This window comes from Dendropsophus ebraccatus, chromosome 2, assembly GCF_027789765.1.
Source record: "Dendropsophus ebraccatus isolate aDenEbr1 chromosome 2, aDenEbr1.pat, whole genome shotgun sequence".
NCBI lineage: Eukaryota > Metazoa > Chordata > Amphibia > Anura > Hylidae > Dendropsophus > Dendropsophus ebraccatus.
The window spans coordinates 57,009,519-57,036,658 of NC_091455.1; the positions used below are offsets into that span (position 1 = coordinate 57,009,519).

Consider the following 27,140-nt stretch of genomic DNA (forward strand, 5'->3'; position numbering starts at 1 on the left):
CCTCTATAATAATAATTTTATATATAATATATTATTATTATTTTTTTTTTATTGCTTGGGGATTTGGATATGCCATTATTCCTTCATAAATTTCTGCTTAAAATCTGCTTAAATCGACTAATGTAGTTTTTTTGTTTCAATATAATTAATCTCTAGAAATTGTACCTTTTTAATGGCAATTTGTCACTGGAAGTAAAAGCCTTGAATTTGACCCTAAAAGCTGTACACATACACATAATGGCTTCAAACTACTGCTCATTCCTTTTAGAAGTTAAGAGCTATATCTGTTTTTTTATGAATTTTTTTCTCCCCATCTAGCTTTTTTCTAGAGAGGTTAGAAAAGCAACATTCTGCATGTAGCGGCAGAGAACTGACCTTGAAGGCTTCCGCTACTTGCTCCTCTTAAAAAAAAAAAAAAAAAAAAAACACGGTTCACATTCATTTTGCTATGCAGCATCATATTGGGTTTTGTTTGTAACGGTAACATTGATATAAAATATTTAAAAGGCACTGTCGTTATAAAGATATTTGGTTAAAGCGAACCTGTTATCCCCTGACCACCTGCTGAGCTAGAAGTACAGCTGAAAAGATATATCGATAAAAGCGTTTAGCACCGCAGTCGCCTGTCTCACCTCATTTGACATTATTTATGGCCCAAATAAAGATGTTTTTTATGAAAATAGAAACACAAACAGCAAAGATATGTCCTGAATGCTTTTGAAGATTCCTATCCAGCGGTGCCACAACATGGTCTGGGGGTGACAGATTCTTGTAATTTTGTATATTAATGACCACTAGGGGGTGCATTTTAACACATGTTAAAATTCGTTACATACTTTGACTCTAATGCCATTTAAATGTTGCAAGACCGAATGGCGGATGTGCTCCAGTTCCTCTACCTTATTGGCAGGGTAGGCTGTAGCCTACAGAGGGACAGGACACGCAAGAACAAAGCAGAGGGGGGCTTTCAGAGCACACGCACCAAGCATCTGAGTGACAGGGCTGAGGGAACAAACAGCAGCACCAAGAGGAGCAAACAAGAGGGAGACAGCTAAGTGTAGGCAGCAAGAATCCTTCATGTCGGCTGTGAGGGCTCCTGTCCAGAGACCTTACTCCTGAAAGTAAGGGAACTTTTTATGTTCAAAAGTGAAATAAAGTGAAATTCAGACGCATGAGCAGCAGAATGTGGCCCCAAAAAACAGAAAGAGGCAAAATGACAAAAAATACACAGAATTCCAACTGCATTTACGACAGCAGTTTTTTTTTTTTTGTTTGTTTGTTTGTTTTTTTGAGGGGACGGTGGTAACGGTAATGACAGGCATGCTTTGCAAGCTTTGCTTCGGCTGTCCAGGTACGATGGGAATTGTAGTTTTGCAACAGCTGGAGGGCCGAAGGTTCCCCATCCCTGCTTTAAAGGGTTACTCCGGTGAAGATCTTTCTTTGTTTCAAATCAACTGATTTAAGAAATTTATAGTTTTTTTTTATTTTTTCTATTTAAAATTCTCAAGTCTCCCCATACTTATCAGTTGCTGTATGTCCTGCAGGAAGTGGTGCATTCTTTCCAGTCTGACACACTGCTATCTGCTGCCACCTGTCTGTCATACCGTTTCCCCGAAAATAAGACCTCCTCCGAAAATAAGGCATAGTGGAGGATTTACAGGATAGCTTAAACTAAGGCATCCCCCAAATATAAGACCTCTGTCGCCACCAGGGTTATGCTGTGTGTCATTACAACTATTGTATGGTATATAATAAATAATATATATTTTTTTTTTTTGTGGTTCAACAATAAGTGTGAATCAAAAATAAGACCTCCCCTGAAAATAAGCACCTAGTGCCTTGTGACACTGTCTTATTTTCAGGGAAACACTGTAGAAACTGTCCAGAGCAGCAGTAAATCCCCATATAAAACCTTTCCTGCTGTGGACAGTTCCTGACACAGACTTAGGTGGCAGCAGAGAGCACTGTGTCAGATTGGAAAGAATACACCACATCCTGCAGGACATACAGCAGCTGATAAGTACTGAAAGCCTTGAGATTTTTAAATAGAAGTAAATTTTACATCTGTATAACTTTCTGAAACCTGTTTATTTAAAAGAAAAAGATTTTCGCCCTTTAAAAGTACCGCTTTAAGTGTTTATGTGCATGCATAAACAAACATGGAATTATTGGCCCAGATTTATCAATCTCCACAATCACAGCTCAGCTTTTATCTCTTACTGAGCTCTGGTAAAATGAAAGCGAAGATGTGATTGGCTGTTTGTGGGTAAAACCAAAATGTTTTGGTTTCTTGCAGGTTTATATATCTGGACCATCAGGGCAGTTTCTAGGTCATTTTGACAACAGGGCGAATATTGATAAAAGCGCCCCCCCCCCCCCCCCCCCCCCCCCTCGGTCAGCCCTGGGGAAGGAAGGGGAGATCACTCGGGCTACTAGGAAGAATATAGTAATAATGCTTACTGCTGTACCCTCCATATAGTAATAATGTCTCCTGCTGTGTATTTTCCGTAGTAAAATGCCTCCACTGCTGTGCCCTGTGCCTATATAGTAATAATGTGCCTGCTGTACCCACCATAGTAATAAAGTTCCTCCCTCTGCCTGCAATAACCCCCCCCACACACACACACACTACCCCCACCTAACCCCCCCTACACACACTATCCCACCTAACCCCCCTACACACATTATCCCACCTGCCCCCCCCCTTCAAACACTATCCCACCTGACCCCCTACACACACTATCCCACCTGCCCTCCCTACACACACTATCCCACCTGACCCCCCCTACACACACTATCCCACCTGACCCCTCTACACACACTATCCCACCTGACCCCCCTGCACACACTATCCCACCTGACCCCCTGCACACACTATCCCACCTGACCCCCCTGCACACACTATCCCACCTGACCCCCCCTACACACACACTATCCCACCTGACCCCCCCCCCCCTCACACTACCCCACCTGACCCCCCTGCACACACTATCCCACCTGACCCCCCTGCACACACTATCCCACCTGACCCCCCTGCACACACTATCCCAACTGACCCCCCCTACACACACTATCCCACCTGACCCCCCCCCTCACACTACCCCACCTGACCCCCCTGCACACACTATCCCACCTGACCCCCCTGCACACACTATCCCATCTGACCCCCCTGCACACACTATCCCACCTGACCCCCCTACACACACTATCCCACCTGACCCCCCTACACACACTATCCCACCTGACCCCCCTGCACACACTATCCCACCTGACCCCCCTACACACACTATCCCACCTGACCCCCCTACACACACTATCCCACCTGACCCCCCTACACACACTATCCCACCTGACCCCCCTGCACACACTATCCCACCTGACCTCCCCTACACACACTATCCCACCTGAACCCCCCTACACACACTATCCCACCTGACCCCCCTACACACACTATCCCACCTGACCCCCCTACACACACTATCCCACCTGACCCCCCCCCCCCACACACACTATCCCACCTGACCCCCCTGCACACACTATCCCACCTGACCTCCCCTACACACACTATCCCACCTGAACCCCCCTACACACACTATCCCACCTGACCCCCCTACACACACTATCCCACCTGACCCCCCTACACACACTATCCCACCTGACCCCCCTACACACACTATCCCACCTGACCCCCCTGCACACACTATCCCACCTGACCTCCCCTACACACACTATCCCACCTGAACCCCCCTACACACACTATCCCACCTGACCCCCCTACACACACTATCCCACCTGACCCCCCTACACACACTATCCCACCTGACCCCCCCCCCCCCCCCCCCCCCCCCACACACACACACACACACTACCCCACTTGGCCACCATTCCAACAGACACACTACCCCAACAGCCCGGCTCTAGAAATGGCCCTGGGTCACGTCTGTGCACACGCCGCTCCACAGTATCAGGAGATAGAGATATACTACAGGGTGGCAGATGTAGCAGAGCTCAACTCCCTGAGACCTGCAGTCCCATGGAACACCACAGATAACACAGTGATATCTCTCAGAGTACAGATCATGTAGTAGCTGTCACCTGCAGTCCTATGTAACACCACAGATAACACAGTGGTATCTCTGAGTACAGATAATGTAGTAGATGTCACCTGCAGTCCTATGTAACACCACAGATAACACAGTGATATCTCTGAGTACAGATAATGTAATAGCTGTCACCTGCAGTCCTATGTAACACCACAGATAACACAGTGATAACTCTGAGTACAGATAGTGTAGTAGATGTCCCCTGCAGTCCTATGTAACACCACAGATAACACAGTGATATCTCTGAGTACAGATAATGTAGATGTCACCTGCAGTCCTATGTAACACCACAGATAACACAGTGATATCTCTGAGTACAGATAAAGTAGTAGCTGTCATCTGCAGTCCTATGTAACACCGCAGATAACACAGTGATATATCTGCAGTCCTATGTAACACCACAGATAAGACAGTGATATCTCCGAGTACAGATAATGTAGTAGTCACCTGCAGTCCTATGTAACACCACAGATAACACAGTGATAACTCTCTGAGTACAGATAATGTAGTAGCTTTCCCCTGCAGTCCTATGTAACACCGCAGATAACACAGTGAGAACTCTGAGTACAGATAATGTAATAGATGTCACCTGCAGTCCTATGTAATACCACAGATAACACAGTGATATCTCTGAGTACAGATAATGTAGTAGTCACCTGCAGTCCTATGTAGCACCACAGATGACACAGTGATATCTCTGAGTACAGATAATGTAGTAGATTTCCCTGCAGTCCCATGTAACACCACAGATAACACAGTGATATCTCTGAGTACAGATAATGTAGATGTCACCTGCAGTCCTATGTAACACCACAGATAACACAGTGATATCTCTGAGTACAGATAATGTAGTAGCTGTCACCTGCAGTCCTATGTAACACCACAGATAACACAGTGATATCCCTCTGAGTACAGATAATATAGTAGATGTCACCTGCAGTCCTATGTAACACCACAGATAACACAGTGATATCTCTGAGTACAGATAATGTAGTAGATGTCCCTGCAGTCCCATGTAACACCACAGATAACAGTGATATCTCTGAGTACAGATAATGTAGTAGTCACCTGCAGTCCTATGTAACACCTCAGATAACACAGTGATAACTCTGAGTACAGATAATGTAATAGATGTCACCTGCAGTCCTATGTAATACCACAGATAACACAGTGATATCTCTGAGTACAGATAATGTAGTAGATGTCCCTGCAGTCCCATGTAACACCACAGATAACACAGTGATATCTCTGAGTACAGATAATGTAGTAGTCACCTGCAGTCCTATGTAACACCACAGATAACACAGTGATAACTCTCTGAGTACAGATAATGTAGTAGCTTTCCCCTGCAGTCCTATGTAACACCGCAGATAACACAGTGAGAACTCTCTGAGTACAGATAATGTAGTAGTCACCTGCAGTCCTATGTAGCACCACAGATGACACAGTGATATCTCTGAGTACAGATAATGTAGTAGATTTCCCTGCAGTCCCATGTAACACCACAGATAACACAGTGATATCTCTGAGTACAGATAATGTAGATGTCACCTGCAGTCCTATGTAACACCACAGATAACACAGTGATATCTCTGAGTACAGATAATGTAGTAGCTGTCACCTGCAGTCCTATGTAACACCACAGATAACACAGTGATATCCCTCTGAGTACAGATAATATAGTAGATGTCACCTGCAGTCCTATGTAACACCACAGATAACACAGTGATATCTCTGAGTACAGATAATGTAGTAGATGTCCCTGCAGTCCCATGTAACACCACAGATAACAGTGATATCTCTGAGTACAGATAATGTAGTAGTCACCTGCAGTCCTATGTAACACCACAGATAACACAGTGATAACTCTGAGTACAGATAATGTAATAGATGTGGCCTGCAGTCCTATGTAACACCACAGTGATATCTCTGAGTACAGATAATTTAGTAGTCACCTGCAGTCCTATGTAACAGCACAGATAACGCAGTAACATCTCTGAGTACAGATAATGTAATAGATGTGGCCTGCAGTCCTATGTAACACCACAGTGATATCTCTGAGTACAGATAATGTAGTAGTCACCTGCAGTCCTATGTAACAGCACAGATAACGCAGTAGCATCTCTGAGTACAGATAATGTAATAGATGTGGCCTGCAGTCCTATGTAACACCACAGTGATATCTCTGAGTACAGATAATGTAGTAGTCACCTGCAGTCCTATGTAACATCAAAGATAACACAGTGATATCTCTAAGTACAGATAATGTAATAGATGTGGCCTGCAGTCCTTTGTAACACCACAGATAACACAGTGATATCTCTCTGGGTATAGTATAGAATATGGGGACAGAAGCACAGTATTGGGGACACCCCATGGTAAGAGACCTGCACTGCCTCAACACAAGAAAACAAAACAAAAACAAACCAATATACTCACCTAATCCTGGCCCTGGTCTTCCTCTCCTCTCCTCTCTCCTCTCTCGCCTGTCAGCTGCCGCATGGATCCTCTAGCAGGCCCGATGACGTCATCACTGGCCTGCTGGAGGATCTGTCTCACAGAGATGCAGTGAGATCAGCGCAGGGGGAGAGGGGGTCGGCGCCGGCAGCTTGCAGGAGATCATCAGTGGGGTCCGGAGGGGGAGGGGGCACCGGCAGCTTGGAGGAGATCAGTGAGGTCTAGAGGGGAGGCGGAGGGGGCGCCGATTACTTGGTCAGGGCAGGAGCTGGGCGGTGTCGGGCGCCGCTGGGCGCCCCCTTAGCTGTCAGCGCCCCGTGCGGTGGCCCGGCCCGCCCGGTCCTAGAAACGGCCCTGTGGACCATCGTAGCATGATGTCATTTTTTTCACATTGCCTTTTTGTCTTCAACAAATCTAATTAAAGTTATTATACTGTTAATAGTACATTACTGCTAAAATGTTCATTTATCCTCTATTCCATCTCCTCATTGGATGGGTAATTTGTGCATTTCAAGTAAATTGTAAGCCCACAGTGGTCTCCATTGTGGTCTCCAGGGGGTGTGAGTCAGCCTATGCTGACAGTACTATAGTCCATTAGACCTCCAGACACTGACTGCTCACCCCTCTATGAGTATGTGTACTGAAGCAACAGAGGAGACAGGTATTCAGACTAGCAGCCCAGTGGTTACCAAACACTTTGTTTTATGCAGATAAACTACTAAAATCTTTTACCTCTTTATCCTTCCCCTATTTCTAGCTACATCTACTGTATGTGTCATGCATTTTGCAAGCCAATATATATACATACATACAGTGGTTTGCAATAAATTAGAATATCATTTTTTTTTTCAATATTTCAATTAAAAAAGTGACCTTATATATTCTGTAGCGTCATTACATACAGAGTGAACTTTTTCAAGCGTTTATTTCTGTTAAAGTTGATGATTATGGATTACAGCCAAGAAAAACCCAAAAGTCAGTATTTCAGAAAATTAGAATAATTAACCCAAAACACCTGCAGTGGCTTCCTAAGTGTTATAAAAGGCCCCTTAGTCTGGTTCAGTATGCAACACAATCATGGGGAAGACTGCTGACTTGACAGATGTCCAGAAGGCAGTCATTCACACACTCCACAAGGAGGGTAAGCCACAAAAGTTCATTGCTAAAGAAGCTGGCTGTTCTCAGAGTGCTGTATGAAAACATATATTAATGGAAAGTTGAGTGGAAGGAAAAAGTGTGGTAGAAAAAGGTGCACAAGCAACCGGAGAACCGCAGTCTAGCAGGATTGTAACGAAAATGCCATTCAAAAATTTGGGAGAGATTCACAAAGAGTGGACTGCTGCTGGAGTCAGTGCTTCAAAAGCCACAAGCACATCCAGACGTCTGCAGGACATGGGCTACAAGTGTTGCATTCCATGTGTCAAGCCACTCCTGACCAATAAACAACAACAGAAGCGTCTTATCTGGGCCAAGGAAAAGAAGAACTGGACTGTTGATCAGTGGTCCAAGGGGCTGTTTTCAGATGAAAGTAAATTTTGCAATTCATTTGGAAATCAAGGTCCCAGAGTCTGAAGGAAGAGTGGAGAGGCTGTACACAATCCAAGCTGCTTGAGGTCTAGTGTGAAGTTTCCACAATCAGTGATGGTTTGGGGAGCCATGTCATCTGCCGATGTAGGTTCACTGTGTTTCATCAACACCAAAGTCAGCGCTGCCGTCTACCAGGAAATTTTAGAGCACTTTGTGCTGAAAAGATTTTTAGAGATGAAATTTTCATCTTCCAGCAGGATTTGGCACCTGTCCACACTGCCAAAAGTACCGATACCTGGTTTACTAACCACAGTATCACTGACCAGACCTTAAAGAGGATGCGCTACATTGCCGTATTGATGCCGTCATTCATGCAAAAGGTACCCCGACCAAGTATTGAGGGTATTTACTGTACAGACTTTTCATTTGGTCGACATTTCTGTGTTTTTTTTTTTTTTTCAGTTGGTTTTATATAATATTCTAATTTATAATATTCTTAATTATCTAATTAACTTTAACAGAAATAAATGCTTGAAAAAGTTCACTCTGTATGAAATGACTCTATAGAAAATATGAGGTCACCTATTTGAATTGAATTACTGGAAAAAAAAAATTGTTGATATTCTAATTTATTGCAAACCACTGTGTATATAGTAACCTGACAATACAGACTCTCACTAGTAGTCCTTCTATAACTATTACTAAACAAGCTTTTATTTGCACACTAAATGCTTTCTATAAAAAGTAATTGCAGTAAACTTATTCCATGCTTTTGGGGGAGAGGGGTGGTGGTAATAAAGTCAGAAACCCTTGTTTGTGATGAGACATAAAATGAACCAGGTAACCCGCTGTTATCACTGCATTTGCTAAAATGCTCCATGAAACAACTAAACAATTACTTTCGGAAACTTTGTACACGTGCCAGGACACGCCAATAAATGACAGTCCTAGAAGTTACGAACTGCAAACTGTGACGCTGCATAAATGAACCCCTACCTATCACTCTCTCAATGGGCACATTCACCAGCACAGCATCCTACCACCACAAATCCAATAATGTGTAATATGGTATGCAACGGAAAAAGGCACACTGTGCTGCTACATGTCGGGAATAGAAAGCGAAAATGGACTTGTTGAGGCAGTTTTATACCATGCGGATGGGAAATGCAGCAGATCAGTGGGTGACAGCGCTCCACAATCTGCTCCTTTAGTAAATGTTACCATTATTAAGTAACAGAGTGGGCTAGACGGCAATGTTTAGATAATTAGCCGTCAGTGGGTTTGCAGTAGAGACTGTTACGCAGTTAGCAGAGCTCTGAACATCTTTCCTTATTGCATTGGCATCAGAAGACCAGTAAATGACGGAAGTTATAGTTTGTTTGTATTTTTTACTACTTGTTTTGTAGCCAAAATATATTGCAGTTATGTTTTTTTGGTATGCTAATGTCTATTATTCTTCCTCTTCCAGAGCTCCCAGTACGTGCAGTGTGTTGCCGGATGCCTACAGCTGATGCTTAGGGTTAATGAGTATCGTTTTGCGTGGGTGGAAGCAGATGGTGTCAACTGGTAAGGCTCCTTACAGAGTGCAATGATACATGTTAAGAAGCTTTGAAAAGACAATTGCTGTCACCATGGATTTGACTGTAACTTGGGAATACGCGTAATATGATTATTGAAAGATAAGGTGTATAGCAGACAAGTTTGTTTTAGATGGAGTGATAAACTTCTGAAGCGTAGGAAGAAGCCAAGTTAGGTACATTTCACAGGAAATTATGTGTTTATGTGTGTGAATATCCAGCCATCCATTTCTGACATGCCATTGAAACCACCTGCCTTTGCAACAGAACCTTTGAGCCCTGTAAGGGCCCTATTACGGCTATCTGAAAGATTTTTACAGCCAAAGCCTGGAATGGATTTGTAAAGAGGAGAAATCTCAGTTTTCCTTTATGACCTGTTCTCTGTTTATAGTCTGTCCCTGGCTTTGGCTGCAAAAATCTATCAGATAATCTGTAAGATATCTGTTGGTGTAATAGGACCCTAAGTCGTGAGGTGTGGCCTCCATGGATCTGATTTGTTTTTCCGGCACAGATACTCGAACAATTTTTGCAGTCTGCTAGAGCACCTTATTCCTATCTGGACAGGTTATGCCATAGCCAAAGAACTAATCTTAGCCTAACTAAGATTTTGAGACTCCACATGCACACAGCCGCTCCATTCATTTTCCATGGAGCCACTGGAGATAGACGATTGCAGCTTTTGTCTATCTTCGGCAGCTACATACAATGAAATTACAGCCTGCTGCTCAGATTTCAGGGTCCCCATTCTCAAGCTTTTGGATTTCCCATTCTTTATGTCCTATCCTATGGATATTGTGGCGAGGGCATAACTTGTTCAGATGGAAATACCACTTTAAGTAATACTGTTACCATATGGAGGGGACTTGGTCTGGAACAGTGTTCAGGTAGATTGCCATATATGTAACATCTTAACATATGTACCATGTTACTCGGACCAGTTTGTGACTATGTAGGCCCTATCATAGCCAGCAATAACTTATTTTCAGCAATTTATGCTCCTGTATTGTACCTTTTTTGCTTTTACTACTTATCACTGAACCCTGGATACATATGCCCTGTCACTAATTCACTGGTTATCCATCCTTGGACTATTTTTGTGAGTACTACAGGGACCTCTCAATTTACAATGGCCTCAGGTTACAATATTTTTTTTACATACAATGTTTCTTCCTGGACCATTGCAACTTTGAAACCAGACTCAACATACAATGCTACAGACAGTTAGGATCTGCGGTACATGTGAATAACTAACTGATAGATCAGTAAAAGTGTCCATTATACTGGTAAAACCTTAGTATTCCTGAAGTGTATGCAGCGATTGTCTTTCTAGTATCTCCTCTCTACAGTACAGTGTGATACTACATGTCCTGTACTGCTGTGTGTGTCTAGTATCTCCTCCCTACAGTACAGTATGGTACTACATGTCCTGTACTGCTGTGTGTCTGGTATCTCCTTCCTACAGTACAGTGTGATACTACATGTCCTGTACTGCTGTGTGTGTCTAGTATCTCCTCCCTACAGTACAGTATGGTACTACATGTCCTGTACTGCTGTGTGTCTGGTATCTCCTTCCTACAGTACAGTGTGATACTACATGTCCTGTACTGCTGTGTGTGTCTAGTATCTCCTCCCTACAGTACAGTATGGTACTACATGTCCTGTACTGCTGTGTGTCTGGTATCTCCTTCCTACAGTACAGTGTGATACTACATGTCCTGTACTGCTGTGTGTCTAGTATCTCCTCTCTACAGTATAGTGTGATACTACATGTCCTGTACTGCTGTGTGTGTCTAGTATCTCCTCTCTACAGTACAGTGTGATACTACATGTCCTGTACTGCTGTGTGTCTGGTATCTCCTCTCTACAGTACAGTGTGATACTACATGTCCTGTACTGCTGTGTGTGTCTAGTATCTCCTCTCTACAGTACAGTGTGATACTACATGTCTTGTACTGCTGTGTGTGTCTAGTATCTCCTCCCTACAGTACAGTATGGTACTACATGTCCTGTACTGCTGTGTGTCTGGTATCTCCTTCCTACAGTACAGTGTGATACTACATGTCCTGTACTGCTGTGTGTGTGTCTAGTATCTCCTCTCTACAGTATAGTGTGATACTACATGTCCTGTACTGCTGTGTGTGTCTAGTATCTCCTCTCTACAGTACAGTGTGATACTACATGTCCTGTACTGCTGTGTGTGTCTAGTATCTCCTCTCTACAGTACAGTGTGATACTACATGTCCTGTTCTGCTGTGTGTGTCTAGTATCTCCTCCTTACAGTACAGTGTGATACTACATGTCCTGTACTGCTGTGTGTCTAGTATCTGCTCTCTACAGTACAGTGTGATACTACATGTCCTGTACTGCTGTGTGTCTAGTATCTCCTCCCTACAGTACAGTGTGATACTACATGTCCTGTGCTGCTCTTTACCTGTGCCAGGATAAGCCGCTCCTTTAGTCACCAGGTGAGGGTGGCTTCATTTTATTATTCTGGGATCTCGTGTGATCTTTACAGGACCCTTAAAACGCTCTGGTCCTCTACATAGAAAGTGATTTACAGTCTCCAGTAACTCTTTCTGACTGTTGTATTTATGGACTTGCTTTTATCTATATTAGTCATCTGTTTTGTATTGTTTTTCTTTAAATCATAATTTTTTTTTTCTTCTCATTTTGGGTTGATATTACAGAACCAATTACCAGTTTTACCATGGAGAGGACTCTAGTCTTATCACATGAGTTTAACCCTGTGCATGCCACAATCCAATATCGATCACAACATGCACAGTGTAACTTGAGAGGTGGCGGACCTATCAGGGATCCAATTGGTACTCCCCCAGCAAAGAAGGGGGTTGCTGTGGCTGCTGCAGGGTGATGCTTAACTTTTATGGCCGTCTGAGTAGTCTGTCTCAGTGCCAATATAACTGATCGATGCTATAATCGCTGTGTATGGGTGAGCATCATCCTGCTAAAAAATGTTAGGGTTCAAGACCTTCAACACATATGGTCACAGGATGTCCTGTACGTATCTATTGTATCACTACTAGGGGCAGCTGTCTTATGCCCAGACCATTACGTCAGCAGTTGAGGCAGGATTGAAGAGCTCATCAAGAGTCCTCCATAGTTGAACCCGACCATCTTCCAATTTTAAACAGAACCTAGATTTATTGCTAAAGATTGCATACAGAGACAATGGTGACTGGCTGTAATTGACACCAAAATTACCATGTTAAATTCCTGGAACAGGGATCTGTAATGAAGAGGCCAACTATGTCTGGGTGTAGAACTAGGAAATTGAGGCAGCTATGTATGCTTAGTAGATCAAATGATCCTCTATACTGGTGATCAGTCTGGGCAGTCCACAGCATGTTTACTATGTGTGTGTGCTCCCTATGCTTCCTTACAGCTTGCTTACAGTGATATTGATGGCCTAATTATTCCTCCTGTTTGTTCTTTTTCAGTATAATGTCTGTACTCAGTAACAAGTGTGGATTCCAGCTTCAATATCAAATGATTTTCTCAATCTGGCTGCTTGCCTTCAGTCCACAAATGTGTGAATACTTGAGAAGGTATAACATTGTGCCAGTATTGTCTGATATCCTTCAAGAGTCGGTCAAAGAGAAGGTGACAAGGATCATCCTTGCTGCTTTCAAGGTAAGTCCTTCCATGCACTTTTATAGAAGACACTGGGAGAGAAAAGGGACCTATAATTGTATTCATAGTATGTGCTTACATAATGCTACTTGTTGTAAGCTAAATCCAGTGGAATGTGTAGAACAAGGGCTGTCTTATGCATTCCATGAGTGTACATATAAACTGAAGAATTACATTACATGATAAATGCTAATAGGTCATCACGTGCATTACTTCTTGTGTCTTATGCGCCAGTGACCTACCATAATTCAAGTGCATTTAGGTTACAACGAGGTCTTCAAGAAAGTGAAGGTACACATGTCTACATAGGATTTGTAATCTGCATCCATGGGAATACATAGGTCTGTCTTTTTAAACTGCACAATTAATTGGCCTGTGTGATCTTGAAACTGATAGCACGAGTACATGCATATCTGTGCTGTCAGTTTCCCTTTGCTATCGCAACTGATAGCAATAAATTTTAAATCAACACAAAAGGTGCAGTCGGCAGAGGGTTGTTGGATGATCAATGTCAGTCAAAGAAGTGCTTCTAGCAATGCTCCTGGACGATAATCTGACTGTGTAAAAGGTCCTTAAGGGTACAAACACACACGGCTTATACGCTGCGTATTTACTGCTGCGATACGCAGCAGATTAGATCTAAATAACTGAACACAGTATCGTATCTGCTGCGTATCTGCTGTGTGTGTCTGTACCCTTAGGGGGGCATTTATTAAGTCCGGTGTTTTTCACGCCGGACTTAAAAATGCCCCCGCAGCTCCGGCGCTACGGAGATTTATGTAGAGGCGGACTGCCTCTACATAAATCCCGTGCGCACCGCCGAAAACCTACGCCAGCTGAGGACTGGAGTAGGTTTTCGGCGTATATTTGGGTGGAACGGATGGTAAATCGCGCGGACTCTGAGTCCGCGCCCTCCGTTCCGCCCACTACACGCCCCCTTTCCGCCCCCCTGGCGTACTCGGCGGAAAGTGCCGATTTGCGAATATTTTTTTCGCAAATCGGCCATTTGCGTATAATAAAATACGCAAATCGGCACTTTCCGCCGAAAATCATCCGTTCGCAGGATGATACATGTGGCCCTTAGTGTGTAGTCCTGTCACAGCGTGTCAGACTGTCTAGGTTTCCAGCCACTGTGTTTGGTGCTTTTGAATTTTAATGCATAACCTGGACTGTATATGCCATTGGTTTTGTACTGGATGATGTACTACATGCTCGCACTATTGAATTTGTTTCTAATTCGGTAGCCGATATCTAGTCTCATCTGTAATCCATGCTGTAGGTCTAGTATTGAAATTCCGGAGACAAATGGTGTCTTTATATTGCTGTCCAGCCTGCTGATGCAGGATGCTTTAAAGGATTTCTTGTTACTGTGGCAACAGTAATTTATTTATTTTCCGAAAAAGTAAGAAATAAAATCTGAAGAATCAAGACTTGGGGCACAATGACCGATGTTATATGTATTTTCTCTTTCCATCTTGTATGCAGACATTAGGGACCAGCACTGGATTATGGGAGCTGTATTAGCAAATCAAGGCTGCTTTCTAAATGCTGTGAGATGTTCTTTCAATTTATGTGTGAAGGATAATGCTGCATAAAACACAGCTGAAAGGCAAGGGAACACAATAGCGCTATAAACTGCTTATGGATGGGTGTCTGCACTTCTGTTGCTGGCATGGTGACTTGCCCTGCCATTAATGTTTAAAGAGAGGAATAGATAAGTCACACCAAAGATAAAATATTCCTGGTTGTGTGGACTTGTGCCTTCAGTGATTGTTGTAGGCTTGGGCTACATGGGGACACTGGCTGAGACCTGTGTCCTGCTCACTGAATGGAGACACTTTGCATTAAATGTAATTGAATGGCCACAACTAGGGATAAACGAATTTACAGCACTAGCAAAGCAAAGCGCTACACTAGGCTCTGCCATCAGCTTGTCTGCCTGCTGTCTTTGAAGTCTGTGCCTCTCCTTTCTGGGTGCCTCAAAGGGTTGGATCCAGTCCTGGGAAACTGGGAGAAGTTTCCCAGGACTGGATCCCGCTTTTCCAGGCACCCAGAGCGGAGTGGCACAGAAATCAAAGGCAGCAGGCAGACAAGCTGATGGCAGAGCCTAGTGTAGCGCTTTGCAAATACTGTAAACTAGTTCGTCCCTAGCCACAACCATAGATGGATTTTTGTCTCTTGTGAAACGTGACCTCGTTCACTAAGGGCACTATTCCACTGGACGATTATCGTTCAGATTATCGTTAAATCGTTCGGATCTAAACGATAATCGTTGGGTTGAAATGCAGTTAACGATTAACAACCGAACGAGAAATCGTTGATCGCTTTATAATACCTGGCTCTTACTTTGGTTGCATCACTTATGTTACAGCCAAAGATCAATGTCTCTGTGTAGCCTTTGTGTAAGAGCAGTATGTTACAGCTGCAGGCTTGTCTCCGTAGTAGCACCAAAGTGGCACCAAAAATGTTGTGCTGTTTGGTTAATAGTGCATAAATAAAATGTTCCTCCAGTGTTGTCACTTTTATATAAAAAAAAGACCATCAGGTAGCACTGTGCAAAATAGTCATTCATTAAAATTACTTTGACTTTCAATTTGGTGCTGTAACAGCTTTACCAAGCACCTGCTCTCCCTGTCACCTGCCACTTGTAACCCCTGCATTAGGAGACAGAGGTTCATGCACAGCACCTGTCTGGAACATGAGACCCAGCGCCATAGAATCCAGAATGAAAGTCCACCGTGCACACTGCTGCACATAATTTCATAACATTGACAACACTATAGATTCACTTGTTCAGACTATCTGAGTAATGTGTTCCACAGAAGGACAGTTAATGTCTGGGTAAACATTATATAATGGTTATTTTTGTTACAGAATCTGCTAGAAAAATCCACTGAAAGAGAGACCCGTCAGGAGTATGCCTTAGCCATGATCCAGTGCAAAGTATTGAAGCAACTGGAGAACTTGGAGCAGCAGAAATACGATGATGAAGACATAGTCGATGACATCAAATTCCTCTTGGAAAAACTAGGAGAAAGCGTGCAGGACTTAAGGTATGCATGCCAATTTGGTGGTGGTTGAGAATATGAGGAACACCTGTGGTGATTCCTTTTGCATTGACTATAATTATATCACCTCTGAAATATATCACCTGTGAAATCCTCAGAACCTGATGGGGGTTGGAAGGGCTGGAGTTGAGAAATGCTGCTTTACATCATTAACATGTTCTTAATACACAACCTACTCTTCCTAGTGGCTGTGCTGGGTACTGCAACTGTGTCCCATTTATGTGATTCTTTTACTTTTGAGCAATATCTCTGCAACTTTTCTTTATGTAAGCTCAAGCATTAGTCCTCTGGATCATCATTGTCAGCCGTATTAGCTGACCAAGAGTAGAGATGATCAAACAGTGCCGAAGTTCAGGTTTGTACGAACCCGAACCACCCGCATTTGACTCCAGCTGCCTTTACCGTATAAAGGCCTATTGGTGGTCATTAAGAGGTCTGACTCTGAGTGACCATGTAAAGAGAGAAAGGGGTCAGAGTGGTCCTCTTGGTTAGAGATGATCGAACAGCCCTGAAGTTCAGGTTCGTACAAACCCGAACTATCGGCATTTGACTCCCACTGCCCCATTCCGTGGGGAAGGTGGGGACCGCCTGGAAAACAGGGATACAGCCTATTACCCAGGCTGTATCCCTGTCTGACAGGGATGGGTCATGGGTCTCAGAGATGAAAAAGATTATGAATAATAAAATGCTCTGTCACTCTTGTTACTGAGAAGGATATATTAGTAGTAATTTTTATGGATATCATATTTATGCTAGTAGTGTGTGTGTTTTATAGAGGTATGCAGCTATTTTTTGGGGCTGGTAGGAAAAGAAGCCAGTGGACTGTACATGTGCTGAACCTTCTCTGAACCCAGATAGTCTACAGTATTTATTGAGTAGAGTCTTCATACAGTCATGTGCCTGTTTATAATGGGAATTGATTGATCATTCTCTAGCAGCCCAGAGGTACTTGATGATAGTTGAAGTGTTCATTAATATTCCCTCCACATCCAGATTCTGTCACTGTTACTGGTCTCAGACGTCTGGACAAGTTTAGGTAGCAGAAGATTTAAGGATAATTGGTTGCTTAGCTCCAGACTGGATTAATAGTTATAAATATCGCCGGCTCTGGTAAGTGTCATTAAGGTGCAACACACTTATCTTACAAATTGACGGGTTTACTGGACCAGGTTACGGAGCAAGATTTCTATTTATTAGGGTTGTGACATCTTCATAAATGTCTGTTTGTCTAGTTGCTAAGTTGTTCCTTGCTCAAACCCCGTTACGGCTCAGTGAATTACTATACATCTAAACCAGTAGAAATGTGGAAATTTCCCTGTTGACTTTCAGCTAGACTACAAACACTGCAGCGTTTTTCTTGAACCAAATTGAACCATCTTATAGTTGGAGGATTTGGTCATAAGAAACAGATCCATAATAAGAATATCCAGTTGTTAGCAGATCACTGTGAGGGTGCGCTTCTACTGTGAAGTACTGCCTCAAAAACATAGGCAGTTTTTATTTACACAGCACAAATAACAGTGGATTTAGTACGTGCGGCAGGTTTGAGACCATAACCAGGTGGGGATCAGTATGGTTACTTAAAGGGGTTATCCAGCGCTACAAAAACATGGTCATGTTCCCCCTACTGTTGTCTCCAGTTTGGGTGGGGTTTTGAAACTCTGTTACATTGAAGTAAATGGAGCTTAATTGCAAACTGCACCTGAACTGGAGACAACAGTAGGGGGAAAAGTGGCCATGTTTTTGTAGCACTGGATAACCCCTTTAATATAGAGGACAGACACTTCATCTACCCTTTGTTATTGGTTTTGTATAGTTTTAGGTGGATTGTGTGTTGTCAAGAATTGTAGTTTGTATTGAATTAGCTGTTAGCTGTACCGTCTAACTATAAACTGCATGAGATCCCATAAGCAATCATTATAAATAATAAAATGTTTGATAAGGGTAATAGAATTGTAAGTTTAACTTGCTCCTGAAGTTTTCTAAAACCTGTTGACGGTAAGATTGTTTGTCTAGGTGAAAAGAATGAATTGAGGGATAAGTCGCTGCCTTACTTCTTTGGCAGTGGCTTATTCAAAGGAGGGGGAAGTTGAAATTTAAAGAGGTTGTCCAGGCTAAGATAAACATTGCTGCTTGCTTCCCGAAACAGCACCACTGTTGTCCCCAGGGTTGGGTTTTGCAGCTCTATTCCATTGAAATGAGTGGAGCTGAAGTGTAATACCACAGACAACCTGAGGACAGGGGTGATCTGCTTTTGCAAGGAAGTAGCTGTGCTTTTTTTTTTCTATAACCCCTTTAACATGCCCAGTCCCGCTGATCGGAAGAACAGGTATGCCTTGTAGGGGTTTGCATCACTGTGTATATATATATATATATACACACTCACAGGCCACTTTATTAGGTACACCATGCTAGTAATGGGTTGGACCCCCTTTTGCCTTCAGAACTGCCTCAATTCTTCGTGGCATAGATACAACAAGGTGCTGGAAGCATTCCTCAGAGATTTTGGTCCATATTGACATGATGGCATCACACAGTTGCCGCAGATTTGTCGGCTGCACATCCATGATGCGAATCTCCCATTCCACCACATCCCAAAGATGCTCTATTTAATTGAGATCTGGTGACTGTGGAGGCCATTTGAGTACAGTGAACTCATTGTCATGTTCAAGAAACCAGTCTGAGATGATGCTAGCTTTATGACATGGCGCATTATCCTGCTGAAAGTAGCCATCAGATGTTGGGTACTTTGTGGTCATAAAGGGATGGCCATGGTCAGCATCAATACTCAGGTAGGCTGTGGCGTTGCAACGATGCTCAATTGGTACCAAGGGGCCCAAACAGTGCCAAGAAAATATTCCCCACACCATGACACCACAACCACCAGCCTGAACCGTTGATACAAGGCAGGATGGATCCATGCTTTCATGTTGTTGACGCCAAATTCTGACCCTACCATCCGAATGTCGCAGCAGAAATCGAGACTCATCAGACCAGGCAACGTTTTTCCAATCTTCTACTGTCCAATTTCGATGAGCTTGTGCAAATTGTAGCCTCAGTTTCCTGTTCTTAGCTGAAAGGAGTGGCACCCGGTGTGGTCTTCTGCTGCTGTAGCCCATCTGCCTCAAAGTTCGACGTACTGTGCGTTCAGAGATGCTCTTCTGCCTACCTTGGGTGTAATGGTTGGCTATTTGAGTCACTGTTGCCTTTCTATCAGCTCGAACCAGTCTGCCCATTCTCCTCTGACCTCTGGCATCAACAAGGCATTTCCGCCCACAGAACTGCCGCTCACTGGATGTTTTTTCTTTTTCGGACCATTCTCTGTAAACCCTATAGATGGTTGTGCGTGAAAATCCCAGTAGATCAGCAGTTTCTGAAATACTCAGACCAGCCCTTCTGGTACCAACAACCATGCCACGTTCAAAGGCACTCAAATCACCTTTCTTCCCCATACTGATGCTCGGTTTGAACTGCACGAGATTGTCTTGACCATGTCTACATGCCTAAATGCACTGAGTTGCCGCCATGTGATTGGCTGATTAGAAATTAAGTGGTAACGTGCAGTTGTACAAGTGTACCTAATAAAGTGGCCGGTGAGTGTATGTGTGTGTGTGTGTATATATATATATATATATATATATATATATATATATATATATATATATATCTATATATATCTATATATATATATATATATGTATGTATATGTATGTATGTATGTATGTGTGTATATATATATATAATGTGTGTGTGTGTGTATATATATATATATATGTACGTGTATATGTATGTATATATACACACACACACAGTGGTGCCTTGGATTACGAGCATAATTTGTTAACACGTGTAATCCAAATCCACTCTTAAACCAAAGCAAATTTTTCCATAAGAAATCACTGAAATGCAGACAGTTGGTTCTAAACCCCTAAAATAATGATTTATTATTCTGAATAACATGTACAACAGATGAAACAAACGTTCAAAAAAAGCTGATTATGTGATGATATAAGTTACTGTACAGTAATGGAGAGGATGGTGAACACAAGGGCTGACAGAGACTGCAGGGAGCATGAAGGAATGAGCAGGGCAGATGTGAGCACTTTATAGCAGCACTCTCTGTCTGAAAAGAAAGGGGTTACATCTTTGAAGAGATTACCTCCACTGTCCTGTCCCCTAATGTAAGCCCCAGCCTGAAGAGATCTGCTATGATTTGGAAGGTGAGTGAGACTTCCTGGGTCAGAGTACAGTGCTGTAGACCCTGCTATGCAGACCATGCCCCTCCCCCACTCGCGCTCCCACCCAGTACAGGGAGCTTTTAAACCAAAGCAATGCTTCTAAACCAAGTCACAATTTTGAAAAACTGTGAGCTCTTAAACTAAAACGCTCTTAAACCAAGTTACTCTTAAACCAAGGTACCACTGTGTGTGTGTGTGTGTGTGTATATGTATATATGTGTGTGTGTGTGTGTGTGTGTGTGTGTGTGTGTATGTATATATATATATATATATATATATATATATATATATATATATATAAATATTTTGCACCAAAAAAAACCTTTTTCTGCAGTATATTACAACAGTATTTGTATTCGCCATTTTGCATTCAAAGGGAGCAGAAGGGCCCCTTTTTGCAGTCTGCTTGAGTGAAAAAATAACACACACGTAACTCCCTGGCTCCTGCGCTGCCAGTTGAACTCCGCTGCTCCGGTCCCCATTGTGCTGACGCTTCTGGGCTCCAAGATGTGACTTAGCAGGCCCATTCAGCGGCTTTAGCAGTGGTATAGTATAACGCTGCTACTATCTGTAGACAACACCTGCCAGTAATGAAGGATATCTGAGATCACTCTGCATCGTGGCAACTAAACTGGTTTGTACCAGGGGGTTCAGACATTACCTGCCATGATGTCTCTGCTCGTAGTCTGCGTGTGGGGGAGCATGCGACTGGAGATCATTGGCCATTAATTAAAACCAAACTGGTTTAGCATTTATTACCTGTACAGTCAATAGAAGAAAATCAAACCCCCTGAGGTCTGCATATTGCCTAAGGGGGATATTGCCAACCAATTACTTAGCTACTGATTATCCAGGGGATAGGAGAAAAAAAACTTGAGAGTGAAATCTATAGAAACTAATTTTGCCAGTGTTTGTTATGATGTGAATAGTCTATTGATTTTAGATGGAATTGGGCAATGGAAGTAAAACAATTATTTTTCTTGACTGCATATTACTAACTGTACATGTGACATCTGTTTGGTGGTTGTTGACACCCGGGGCATCCCCACCAACCCTATTCTGTAGGGCTGCCTCAGCCTGGTCTATGCTGCGAACAGTCCATAAAGAAGTGACCGCCACCTGAGCTGCAGTATCCAGGCACGGCCACTACACATTGAGCATAGTTATGTTTCCAGCTTTCTTCATAGCCTAGATCCAGTGGAGGCAGCCGTGCAGAACAGCTGATTAGTGGTAATGCTGTCAGTCGGACCTTGCTGATCAGCTATTTGTGGACTCTCCTGGAATAACCTTTAAAGTGTCACTGTCATTAAAAAATTTTTTTTGCAGAAATCAATAGTCCAGGCGATTTTAAGAAACTTTGTAATTGGGTTTATTAGCCAAATATGCCATTATCTGCATTTAAAAAGCCTTTTCCCACCCCCACCCCCTCCTCTCCTTTCTGTCAACCAACTGCTCAGAATCAGGAAATCTCAACTGTTTTTTTTTATGAGTCGGATCCTGTCTGAGCTATAGAGAGGGGAGGGGGAGGAGAGATGGAGGAGAAATGTCTGCAGCAGAGAGCAGAGAACAAAGGAATACTCGGCAGAGGAGCTATTCAGAGTGCTATTCAGAGGTCAGATAGGTCAGTGGTGACTGTCAGAGGAGAGAGCTGTGATTTTGCTGTAAATTAACTCTTTGTTGTCCTGTTTTGGTGCCTCATTTCCCTCTCTCCATAGGAAAACCATGAAGACAGGGGGGAGAGCTTCAAACTGCTTTTTCATGATAAAAATTCTTTTTTCGGCTAATAAACCCAATGACAAAGTTCCTTAAAATTAACTGTACTATTACTACTGTGTCACTGTACTTTAATGACAGTGCCACTTTAAAGCTATTGTCCTAAATAACAGATCCATCTGAACCTGAAATAGTTCACAACAGAAAAGAAATCTGAACATGACACCAGCGTGGAGAGCAGCAGGATGTTGTCGGGGATTTCATCTTTTATTATTGAACCCAGTACTTACCCAGCACTGGCAATAGCCATCATACTCTGAGCCCTCCAGCTCTTCTTGCTCATGTAAGAATCCACTTTGATGTCCATGTGTCCTAATAGGGCACATATCCAGGGGTTGTCCTGATGGGTCAAACATGGTGGAGGTAAAGATAGAAGACTTTAATTTTCACCCTTGAATTGCAGTGAGATATTAGAGGCAGAGAAGGAGGTAGGCCTTTTTTCCCACTGGGTCTCTGTGCAGCAGGTGTATTTTTGCCCCTGGTATCTGAGTATGCGGCTCATTTCTTGGCAGCGAGTTTCTTCCACTATAGAGACCTCTAGTCTGCCGGAGGTAGACAAAGGGAAGCCGCCATTATAAATCCTGGGTCTTTTATAATGATCAAAGTCTTTTTAATTTAGCAGATAATGAAATTAACCTGGCATCTGTTACTGTCGCCTTCTAGTTTGTTTTCTCACAGCTGTCGTTTTTGACTGCCATACTGTGAGCTGTGCTATTAATATGCCATTTTATGGCACTGTTTAATTTGTGGAATTCACAATGCCAATTGGCAAACCTATCCATTGTGTGTAAACCTGCTGTAGTGCTGGTAAGAATCCACCTCTCTTTCCTCCCTCACAGCTCCTTTGATGAGTACAGTTCTGAGCTGAAGTCTGGAAGATTGGAATGGAGCCCAGTGCACAAATCTGAGAAGTTTTGGAGAGAGAACGCCGCAAGACTAAATGAAAAGAACTACGAGCTCTTGAAGTAAGCTTTAGTTTATTCGGTTCAGAGAGCTTAGAATAAGCTTAGTATAAAAGAAAATAACTTCTGTTTCTATGAGCGTATGTATGGGTGTATATGTGATCATTTCTTTATGTCCCATTCAATTGAAAATGCCTTGATACCGATAACCAATGACTAAATGGGTTTTCCAGATTTTTAATATTGATGGTTTGAACAATTGTCAATGTAAAATCCCAAATGCAAAAAGTTTCCGTCTCTTTATTAAATACCCATCCGTCGGGTTGGCAGCTTCACCACTGCAAATGTTAAACTGTCAGCTATAACCTTAAAGAGCTGTCGGCAGCTGAGCTATTCCTTCTAAGTACATTTATCTTTTCACAAGGCAAAAAAAGACTCCTGTCCACAAAAAAAAATGTGTATTGTGCTTGCACTAAGTTTATTCCTGCACCAACACAGCAAACTTTATTTTTTTACGATCCTTCTATAAAGGCGTTAGTCTGGTCTTTTAAAACTGATGGCTTGGACAGGTTTGGACTCTATTGTAAGAAGCAGCAGTGAACATAGAAGTTTCTGCACAACTCTCAGTATACACCAAAATTATAATAACCAGGGATCCTCTAAACAGGAATTTCCATTAAGACAATATGTAGGGAAATATGTTTTAAAGGCACAATAGTCAAAATGGGTTCTAGCAGGAAAGTACACCACCAGTAGAGAGAAAAGCTGAATCTCTTAAATACAGAAAAATAGAAATAATTTTATTATTAAAACCATGAAAACACGAATATCCAAATACCATTAACAATGGGCTGAGACTGCTGACATTTCTTACAGAAAAGGGGGGCTAGAGGTGGCAGACCATTGCTCAAGTGCATGTAACATAACATATATAAAGTGCAATACCATAGCCGCTGATTGTATTGGTAAACCTATTAACTCGTGTTTACAGGAAGGAGCAGTCATCACATTGCAAATGCAGATGATATATGTAAACAATTCTCTACCTGTAAACATATAACAGTAATTGGGACCACACACAGCCCCCACCCTGACGCACGTTTCGGCAGGTGCCAACTGATCCAATACTGGTCACTGACCATTAGTTTTAAACAATCAGTTATCCCCTTTAAAGTAGGAGCCTAAAGGGTTCACTATGGTGATACAAGAATAAGCTTGGTGCAAGCACAATACAGTCCTTGTCCTTACGTGTTAGGGCACTATTCCACCGCAGGGCTCCAGACTAAAAAATTTACCTAGGAGCCATTGGCTCCTAACCTGAAAAATTTAGGCGCCAAATAGAATATTTGGTCGCCAACATTTTAAAACATGTAAAATTAACGTTATGTTAAATGGGACTTACTGTGTGCAGAGGCCACGGCAGCATCCTCCTTTAGATTCTTTCTTTTCTTAGTTTGAAAACGTTCAACATGGAAACTTGCAACTTGACAACCATATACCCCCCTGCTGCCGGTGTGTTCCCTCAGCCAGCTGCCATCTTACCGGCAATGATCTACTATATATGATATATATATATATATAGCCCCCGGCAGCCGATGACCTATAGCCCCTGTGGCAATGTATATGGGAAGTGGTACTGTGCAGTGTATACATACACACACACTGAGGGAAGTGGTACTGTGCAGTGTATATACATACAGACACTGAGGGAAGTGGTACTGTGCAGTGTATATACATACAGACACTGAGGGAAGTGGTACTGTGCAGTGTATATACATACAGACACTGAGGGAAGTGGTACTGTGCAGTGTATATACATACAGACACTGAGGGAAGTGGTACTGTGCAGTCTATATATACAGACACTGAGGGAAGTGGTACTGTGCAGTCTATATATACAGACACTGAGGGAAGTGGTACTGTGCAGTGTATATACATACAGACACTGAGGGAAGTGGTACTGTGCAGTGTATATACATACAGACACTGAGGGAAGTGGTACTGTGCAGTGTATATACATACAGACACTGAGGGAAGTGGTACTGTGCAGTCTATACATTCACACTGAGGGAAGTGGTACTGTGCAGTCTATATATACAGACACTGAGGGAAGTGGTACTGTGCAGTGTATATACATACAGACACTGAGGGAAGTGGTACTGTGCAGTGTATATACATACAGACACTGAGGGAAGTGGTACTGTGCAGTCTATACATTCACACTGAGGGAAGTGGTACTGTGCAGTCTATATATAGACACTGAGGGAAGTGGTACTGTGCAGTCTATACATACACACTGAGGGAAGTGGTACTGTGCAGTCTATATATACAGACACTGAGGGAAGTGGTACTGTGCAGTCTACATACACACTGAGGGAAGTGGTACTGTGCAGTCTATATATATACAGACACTGAGGGAAGTGGTACTGTGCAGTTTATACATACCCCCCCCCCCCCTCGCACCCCACACGCACTGACTACCGCACCTGGCTGCCATCACAACAGACACACTACCAATCCCCCGCCCAGGCCGCGGTCCCCCCACGCACATTACTGGCCGGCCGCCACCCCTGCCGTCCCTCCGGTTGTACTCACCCACTCACCCACAATCTAAGCTTGGTGCCGCTGGGGTGAACTTGAAGAACTGCTGGGTGAGGAGAGGCGGGAGAGAGGCGCTGGAGGAGTGTGGTGCCTCTGCGTCCGTCCGTCCAATGAATGACTGACGTGCTGGATGACGTCACTGGAGAAGCGTGTCCCCAGTGTGCGGGGACACGCTTCGGTGCAGCGTGCGGAAGGCGGTCATTGTCCTTAAAGAGACAGCGCGCCGCCACCGGGGCCAGTCGCAAATGGCGCCCAGATTAATAAATCTGGGCGCCATTTGCAAGATGTCAGTCGAATTGGCGACCATTTTAGTCGCCATCTGGAGCCCTGCACCGGACGATTATCGTTCGGATTATCGTTAAATCATTCAAATCTAAACGATAATCGTTCGCTTGAATAGCAGTTAACGACTAAAGACCGAATGAGAAATCGTTGATCGTTTAATAAGACCTGGACCTATTTTTATCGTTGCTCGTTTGTAAATCGTTCGCATTGAATAAGAAGTTGTTCGGTCGTTCGCAGTAGTGACGAACGCAATAGCGACGAATGCAATAGCGACGACAAGACGACCGCAAGAACGATCATAAGTAACTATTATCTTTCCATGTAAATGGGTGAACGATTTCAAGTCTTTCGTAATAGCGGTCGTTTGGATCGTTTATCGTTAACGATTATGTGAACGATAATCGTCCCATGGAATAGGGCCCTACTAGACAAATTAATTTAGAAGGATTTGCTCAGCTGCTGACAGCTCTTAAAGTGTCCCTGTCATTATAAATGAAAGTTATGACATAAGTCAGGAGTGCTCAGACTCTCACCGATGTTTAGATATAGCTGGGAGAAGCACTCTCCTATTCCCTTTAACCCTGGGTCTCTGCGATTTCCATCTCACTGCACATTATGGAGGACATTTATTAAGACTGGAGTACTCGTATGCCGGTGTTAATTTAGACCTGCCTCCATTTACCCTGCCGGATTTACTAAGGGACACATGCCTGTTAGGAAAATCTGGTGGGACCTGCACCTGCCGCATGGCGGATGCAGAGGTCTACACCTGCTCCTTTCTGCTAGCAGGCATAAATCTTGGTAAATTGGGTGTGGGAGGAGGCTTCTACCATCAGTATATAGCATTCTGCAGGTCTAAACAGTCTGTACCTGTCATGAACAAAAACTTTTTGATTTGTCAGAGAAAGATAAAAGGCTTTTCATTGGTTGTGGTCTTAGGGCCCTATTCCACCGGACG

General features: G+C 43.2%; 1 protein-coding gene across 2 annotated transcripts in view; it reads left to right on the forward strand.

Annotated features, from left to right (window-relative positions):
• The window catches only part of ATP6V1H (ATPase H+ transporting V1 subunit H), a 123,440-nt gene that overhangs the window by 45,331 nt on the left and 50,969 nt on the right, over positions 1–27,140 (forward strand). For both annotated transcript variants that reach the window (XM_069960039.1, XM_069960040.1), the window contains exons 9-12: positions 9,556–9,653; positions 13,123–13,315; positions 16,190–16,368; positions 23,234–23,359. In XM_069960039.1, coding sequence (XP_069816140.1) covers positions 9,556–9,653; positions 13,123–13,315; positions 16,190–16,368; positions 23,234–23,359 — 596 coding nt within the window. The remainder of the gene's footprint in view (positions 1–9,555; positions 9,654–13,122; positions 13,316–16,189; positions 16,369–23,233; positions 23,360–27,140) is intronic.